The sequence below is a fragment of the Procambarus clarkii genome, chromosome 69 (genome assembly GCF_040958095.1).
Source record: "Procambarus clarkii isolate CNS0578487 chromosome 69, FALCON_Pclarkii_2.0, whole genome shotgun sequence".
Classification (NCBI taxonomy): Eukaryota; Metazoa; Arthropoda; class Malacostraca; order Decapoda; family Cambaridae; genus Procambarus; species Procambarus clarkii.
The window spans coordinates 18,929,643-18,937,531 of NC_091218.1; the positions used below are offsets into that span (position 1 = coordinate 18,929,643).

The window sequence follows — 7,889 nt, forward strand, 5'->3', positions numbered from 1 at the left end:
CAATATCCAAGAGTGACGTCAATTCAACGTCGGGCGGCGATTCTATGTAAAATTAACATTACTCTTTGACGCCGCACCATTGGGAATATATATTTTTATGTTGCGTCCAGTCAACAGTCAACTTCTTTCAGTCCAGTAGCGTCCAAAACCCGTGCCGGCATGAAAGGTGTGACGTCACAGTGACGTCAAACATCTCGTCCACGCTATAAAACAACATTTGATCTCATCTTTTCGTTAGCTTAAGATGGGATACGACAGGATAGGGCGAGATGAGATGGGATGGAAAGGGATTGGGTTGGATTAGGTTTATTTAAAGAGTAGCGATAACCAAGTCAGGTCAAACTTTTCAAATGTCTTAGAACCCCCCCCCCCCCCCTCCCTCCCTCTCTTCTCTCTCTCTCTCTCTCTCCTCTCTCTCTCTCTCTCTCTCTCTCTCTCTCTCTCTCTCTCTCTCTCTCTCTCTCTCTCTCTCTCTCTCCCAGTCTGCCTGTCTCCATGCCGAGCTTGTGTCACTAAGGTGTCTGCGATCTGACGTAGCCACACACTGTTCCTCGTGGCTCTTGTGCTCTGTGCCTGACAGAGCAGACACAGAGGGCGCTGGCAACATCAGTACTCTACAGGAAGGTGGACATCCGCCCCGGGCACCGCGGGACGGGGTCAGGGAGCACCCACATTTAACACTGTAACCTCTGTTGGGGAGTGTTGTAGCGTGCAGCCTCTCGTGTATTGCCCAACACCAACAGTTTGCTCTCCCTGTTTGGTACCTTACTGTAATAGACGAGTCTATTTTGGTCAGAGAAGTTTCTGTTCGGGAAATTGAACTCAAATTTCTGCCCATTTTATCTCTCCCATTACCGGGGATCGAACCCGGACCCCTAGTATTACGAGCAAAGAGCGATGTCCACTCAGCTATCAGGGCCCCCCCTAATGCGTGTGTGTGTTATTTATACTCTCAACCCTTTATCGACTGGTGTATAGGTTCAGAGCCTATTAAGCTGTGTCATAGCTACACTTAAAGTCGTGTATGGAGTTTATCTCCACCACTTCGCTTCGTGGCGCATCCCACTTGCTCACCATCCTAGAGACTCTAAATGTCTGTGGCTCATCTGGACACTTCCTTGCCATCTGTGTCCCTTGGTTCGTGTAGCCCCAGCCCGGCTGCCTGCCAGGGACACACACCAGGGCGCTTGTGGTGAGATATTTAGCAAGTAGACAACAAGGGAGTCAACACTACTCAACACTCACAAGGAGTTCCACTCTACACAACACCAGTCATTCACAGGCTGGAGATGCCTGTGAAGTAACCCCAGCCACAGACCTCCGCCACCACACTGCAAGCGTCTCTGTTTTTTTTTCTCCTGTATTTAAAAAGAATAACATTTCCTTTGCACAGATCTGTATTAATTGGTATATTTGTTTGCATATTTTACTAATTTCACGAGAATTGGTACTATAAGAGTTGTTTAAAATTGCATGAAACAGTTTTGGTTCCATCTGCCAGTGATCAAATTTGCAAGTTGATACCTGGTTGATGGTGTTCTGGGAGTTCTTCTACTCCCCAAGCCTGGCAGGTGGTTCTTTAGGTGTTGAATCTTGTTACAGTTGAACAAGTAGCGGTTCAGGCAATGTCCAATTGGTCGTCAATAATATTTGCATATATTGTTGTGTTGATGCCAATCTCCTACACGTATGTGGAGAGCCTAGTCCCAGTCTGTGTCTTATTCGTTCTTCAACTCTGTTGGTGTGTGTACCCGGTACCATCTCTGTGCCCGGCAGCTGATGAGGATGTGATAATGAGGGCTGTGTCCCCGTAAGGATCTGCGTTTCCATCCTATTTTATAGTCCTTTGTAGTTTGCTAGTGTTGGCCAGGGCACTGGCATCCACGTTTTCTTTAAGTGTTTCCCTCTTTGGCTAGTTTGTCTTACAATTTCATTAACATTAATGCATAACTATGATATTTTTTTTAATACCCGTTAAGTGAAGGTTCTGTCTCCTAGCATAGTGTTTCATAAGAGTTTTGAATGGGGTGTTTGGATGCCAGAGTTAATCATTACATGTTCATGCTCAGTTGAACACAACCACCACTCAAGTACGGTTTTATTAACAACCTCCGCCCTCATTAACCCCCCTCCCACCCCCCACACACACACAACTAATGGCTGCTCTAACAATGTGGTCTCTTACCCCCGATATAGCGGGCTACGAGCTGCTTCTGATACTTGAGATGAAGAATGCGATGGGCAAAAGTAAAGTATATTTGAGCTCTTGGAAAAGCCTTGGGCGAGGGATATACAAATTTACGAACCATTATACTATGGTTTATAAGCTCTATGACATACACATTGCAAATATAAAGCGAATACCTTTTTAACTCTTCTTGCTAAAACTATAATTATATCACGTCGACTGCCTATAAAGGGTTCTCAGTGGGCTTAAGAGTTTATTTTTAATAAGGGGGGTAAGGAGCCCCACGCCGACTAAGAATCCCTTACAGCCCCCAAGGTTTGGACTTGCGCACGTCCTAAGCTTGCGGGGGCTTTGACTTGCGCCCCGCACGTCCTAAACACATCAGATTAGACAACCTCCAACCCGACCTGCACAAAGCACTTCGACTCTTTCCCTGTCGCACAATATTGCACAATTTCCTGGTGCTACCGACGCTGATGTCGACCAGTAGAGACAGCTTGAAGGAATTACACTAATTTGTTCTCCAGGATATTGTTTAAACAACATCCCCCTCCCCCCCACCCGAGCCTTTTTTTTCAGATTAACACCGAAACAAACTGGAACAAAACGAAAAGATAAAACTGTGTGTAAACTATAGGGTATCTCTTCAGGGAACGCCTAATGACTGTTCACTCCCTTAATTGCTAGTCTAAGATTTGGTCGGCAGTGAGGCTTCACGAGTCGACATATCACATGAATTTAATATTTACGTAAATAGTTGGAATTATAACGCTCAAATAAACCTTTTAAAAAGGATTAAAAAGCCGCATTTCGTGTTCTTAATGGACTGGACTATCATTATATGGCTATCCAATAGTCTCTTACATCCACTAAAGGATAGGAATAGTTAATAGAAAATGGGTTATTGTATTAGATATCGTGTAGGACACACTGCAACAAATCAACCGACGTTCGGTATTAAATTTGTTGAAATTTCGCCATGAAGTTTACTGGGCAGTGTTATTAATGCCATTTAGTTTATTTAACGAATTTGGCCCATAAAAATATAAATTTACCAGGAAAAGTAGTTTATAATGATTTGTAGTTCAGAAAACGGTGGTATATAGCGTTCACTGTTCCTATATTCTATATCAAGTTTGCTTTTCGGTAAAATGATTCAGTTTTGCGACTACTCGGCAACAGGGATATATTTGTGCTTCCCGTAACACAGAGGTGGAGCTATATTCTCCGTGTATCTATATCGAGTCTACTGGAGTCCTCGACTATGGTTAGATCTGAAGTATTATTGTTGGTTTATTAGTAATATTACTGTCCCTCCAGAGGTTGATAAGCCCTTAATACCCTCCTGAGGTTGATAGCCTTAATAACTCTCCAGAGGTTGATAGGCCTTAATAACCCTCCTGAGGTTGATAGGCCTTAATAACTCTCCAGAGGTTGATAGGCCTTAATAACCCTCCAGAGGTTGATAGGCCTCAATAACCCTCCAGAGGTTGATAGGTCTTAATAACCCTCCAGAGGTTGATAGGCCTTAATAACCCTCCAGAGGTTGACAGACCTCAACCCCCCAGAGGCTAAAAAGGCCTTAATAATAACCGCTCCAAAGGCTAATAAGCCTCAATAACCACCCAGAGGTTAACGGATCACCGAGCCCAGCCACTGACCAACCAACCAAGACCCAGGGTACCTACCTCGAAGGAGATCTCGTCCGAAGCCTGGGCGATGTAGCGCTTGATCACGTAGGCGGCGGCGACGGCGGGGGTGTTGATGTCGGAGTCGTCGGTGACGATGAGACGATGGCCGCGGTTGTCGAGCTCCAGCCAGTTGAGGACGGGCCCGCAGGTGATGAGGGAGCCGGCCACTTCGCTAAGCCGGGCCACATACTCCCCCAGCAGCCCGGCCACCGCCGCCTGTAACACAATCAAAAAAGTTTCTTGTTAAACAAATGCCTCTCCACGTGCTTGCAGCTAGCTGTCACGGCCAATGACTATTTTCCGGCTGTCAATGTTTCACAACGTGTCAATATTATGACATTTCTCACTGGTGAAGGGAGCGAGACGCCCAGCCCGAGGTCGGTCAAGTACAACACAGACTTAGAATCAAAAGCTGGATCGTAAATGATTTACACAAATTCTTAGTTGCGACTGAACTCAACAGGGGCAGTCGTACAAAAACTTACAATTAGTATTTCCTTAAATACTTTCCTATTTAATAATACATCTTCAGAAAGATGGATTTAGAGAGAAAGAGAAGATTAAGCCACCCAAAAGGTGGCTTGGCATGAATAGCCCATAAGTGGTGGCCCTTTTGAGCCATTTCCAGTATCAATAGATGATACTGGAGATCTGTGGAGGTGCGACTGCACCCCTGCGTGACGGGAGATGTCTCCCGTGAAAAAAGATGGATTTACAGATTGATTGATGAAGATTAAGACAGCCAAGAGGTGGCATGGGCATGATTAGCCCGTAAGGATTTACAGATCAGTAGGTATGGATATATAGGCGGGAAAGGGGAAGTGAGGTGAGGTGCAATGACATTAATGAGATTAAGGGGATCTCAGAGCGATTTGATAACCTAGAGCCTCTGGTGGAAGTTACGGGGTGATTTGAGTAAGATCACTGATACACATTTATCTCACTAATGCCTTATTAATATCCCTTAATCTCATTAATGACATTGTTCCTCACCTCACTGCTTTCCTGCCTCTATATCCAAGCTACTGCTCTGTAATCTGAAGATGTATTATTAAATGCGAAAGTACTTGAGGAAATTCCTGTCGCAATCTAATTTTCGTGATTTACACACACACACACACACACACACACACACACACACACACACACACACACACACACACACACACACACACACACACATATATATATATATATATATATATATATATATATATATATATATATATAATATATAGGGGTCCGCAGGTGGCTACGGACCCCTGTACCGTCAGCTGGTACAGGTACAGAACACACCTGTAACGGTACAGCCCCATCAGAGAAGTTATTGCATTAGCGACATAGCCTCATTAACGAAGATAACAACATAATAGAGCTCCCGGTTTAAGAGAACATTGGTAACGGTAAATGCGGGTAAGATCCTACAAATAATTAACTTCTGCTATTCTCAGAGGAAAGGAGAACTATCAGAGAGAAAGCGCCAAGTCAAGATGACTATATAGCACTGGGAAGGGGGTCAGGATTTGGGATGGGACAGGTGGGAAGGAATGGTGCCCAACCACTTGTGGACGGTCGGGGGATTGAACACCGACCTGCATGAAGCCGAGACACGTCACTCTACCGTCCAGCCCAAGTGGTTTGGACCCATTCCCAGGATAATTTTTTATATTTTTTTCTTTATTAAAGCTATATAGCCCATAATGGTTTCTAGAATTCTTTCTGATAATTACTTCTTGCAATGTACGCATGACCGATGCAACCATCTCTATAACGCGACAAGGTGTACACGTACACAGAGTGGTAGTACTCATTGTACGTACCCGCTTCTCTGTGTACGTACAATGAGTTTACCACAGTGCTGGTCTAGTCCCAGGCTTCAGTAAACTTTCCGGTTAGTTAGTAAGGTATTGTGGCGTAGGAAAGTATATATTTATCTCTCAGAATGTCGGTAATACGTTATGCTTGTGATGTGTGTCTATGTATGTATTAACACGATTGTACTGAACGTGGTGAGAATAGCTTGAGCTACCTCATACCTTTGTGTGTATTATTACCTCAATAACTTATTTCAATTTCAATATTGTAGCGACCTTAACCGGACGCGCCCCCACAAAGATGTCGCTAGGCTTTTACCCCAATACCAAATCTCACAGCGGCGGCCAGTCTTCCCGCCCAGAACACACTGTTGTTCCCGCAAAACAAAGCGCGAGAGTGTAAAAAAAAAGCAGGAATTCGTAACCAAAACAAACAGGGGCGAGGAGTCCGAGGGAAGCCTTGCCAGCACCCAAAATAAACTCAGGAGGCATAATCCATCCTTACACAATGTCACCGGGATCAGAATAGGGGGAGCAGGGGGCGCGCCTGACGCAGCCGCGAGGAATTTCTATTTTAAACTTGCTAGGATATAATTTATGATTATTGAAATACGACATTTGGAAAGATACAACACAATCCTAAATGGGCGATATATGAAGTGCATTCTCTTAAGTGGTAAGATATATATAATATATATATATATATATATATATATATATATATATATAAGTTTTCAGTTGCATATTGTCCTGGGGACCATTCAGGCTTGTTCGCATATATATATATATATATATATATATATATATAATATATAATATATATATATATATATATATATACACGTTATGATGGGGTCTAACTGTGTGTGTAGGGTACACGATGTTACTGCCTCTGGTTATGTTATAAAAGTTTATAAGTAGGCCTACTGTGAGGGGCTAATGAGCCGCCTAGTCCTATAAGCTACAATGTCTAACACACTTGCAGTACACGGTATCAACGATTCATAAAAGTACTGTATATGGACAGCACGACGCAAATCGCTCGCGCGCACACACACACACACACACACACACACACACACACACACACACACACACACACACACACACACCACACACACACACACACACACACACAGCAGCAGCACCTTTGTGACAATGAAGACGGTACGAGGAAGATATTCTTTTCAGCGGCGTGACGTAGGCGGCGTTTGTAATTCCAGTCATAGTCTTCTTCCCAGAACATGTCTACGTCCACGCCTGTGTCCACGCCTGTGTACACGCCGGTATCGACGTTGGCGTTGTATTGAGAGGAGCGTCGTGGGGCGGGAGGCGAGAGGGCCGAGCTGACAAACCAGGCTTTGGGCATGATAGCCTATGTATGTTGTTGCCTCACGAACACTAACTACACTGATATGCCTACGCGGCTCCACCACATCTGGACCGTACCCGGGGACAGACTGATGCAGATTAAGCCACCCCAAGAGGTGGCAACGGGCATGACTAGCCCGCAATACCTGGAGAGAGGGGGTCTTTGGAGTTCTTCTACTTCCATAAATCGACTTGTGACACGAATGCCTGTCCCCCTCCAAATTGAGCAAATAGGCGGCACTTAAATAGATCTCACTTTCCCATAGTCACTGATAGATAAGTACGCCCTCGACACTGTCATTTTCTTACACGCGTATGTTGTATTCTTTTGGTTGTATTTACGGAGGTCTGTGCTCATCGCTTCCCCCTTTATATGGCACTTGACGACCCATGACCACCGATGAGCTTTCATTAGTGAGTGTTTTTGTCAAGTGAGAGAGTGAGAGAGTGAGTCGGCGTGTAGAGGGCAGTGAGGGAAGCACCATACTGTCACGGACTTGTGAGGTGTGGAGCTGCTGGGTCGGTGGGTGTGGGGTGGGTGGAGGACGGCACCGCTGGCGCCAGAGTCACCTGGTAATTCCGTGTGTCAGCCGTCGACCACCCTAGTCAACCCCAACCCAAACCCACCCCCTGGCAGCCACCCAAACACAACTCACGCCACGACTAATTTACGAGTGAGTGCGAGCACGCGACCTCCCCGGGTCCGTCTAATTACCACAAGCTACCACAAACTTCAGAAAGCCTCCTGGCAATACGTTAGTAATGAATAAATATGATATATTAAGTTAGGCTGACCCTAACCTAACCTATCCCTAACCTATCCCA

At 45.0% G+C, this 7,889-nt stretch overlaps 1 protein-coding gene across 1 annotated transcript in view; it reads right to left on the reverse strand.

Moving 5' to 3' along the window:
• The window catches only part of LOC138349681 (GTPase-activating protein CdGAPr-like), a 72,606-nt gene extending 65,544 nt beyond the window's left edge, over positions 1 to 7,062 (reverse strand). Inside the window, exons 1-3 of the mRNA XM_069311423.1 lie at positions 6,842 to 7,062; positions 5,610 to 5,707; positions 3,877 to 4,118 (exon numbers count right to left, since the gene is read on the reverse strand). Of these exons, the coding sequence (XP_069167524.1) occupies positions 3,877 to 4,118; positions 5,610 to 5,707; positions 6,842 to 7,062 (561 nt within the window). The remainder of the gene's footprint in view (positions 1 to 3,876; positions 4,119 to 5,609; positions 5,708 to 6,841) is intronic.
• Between the last annotated feature and the right edge of the window lie 827 nt (positions 7,063 to 7,889).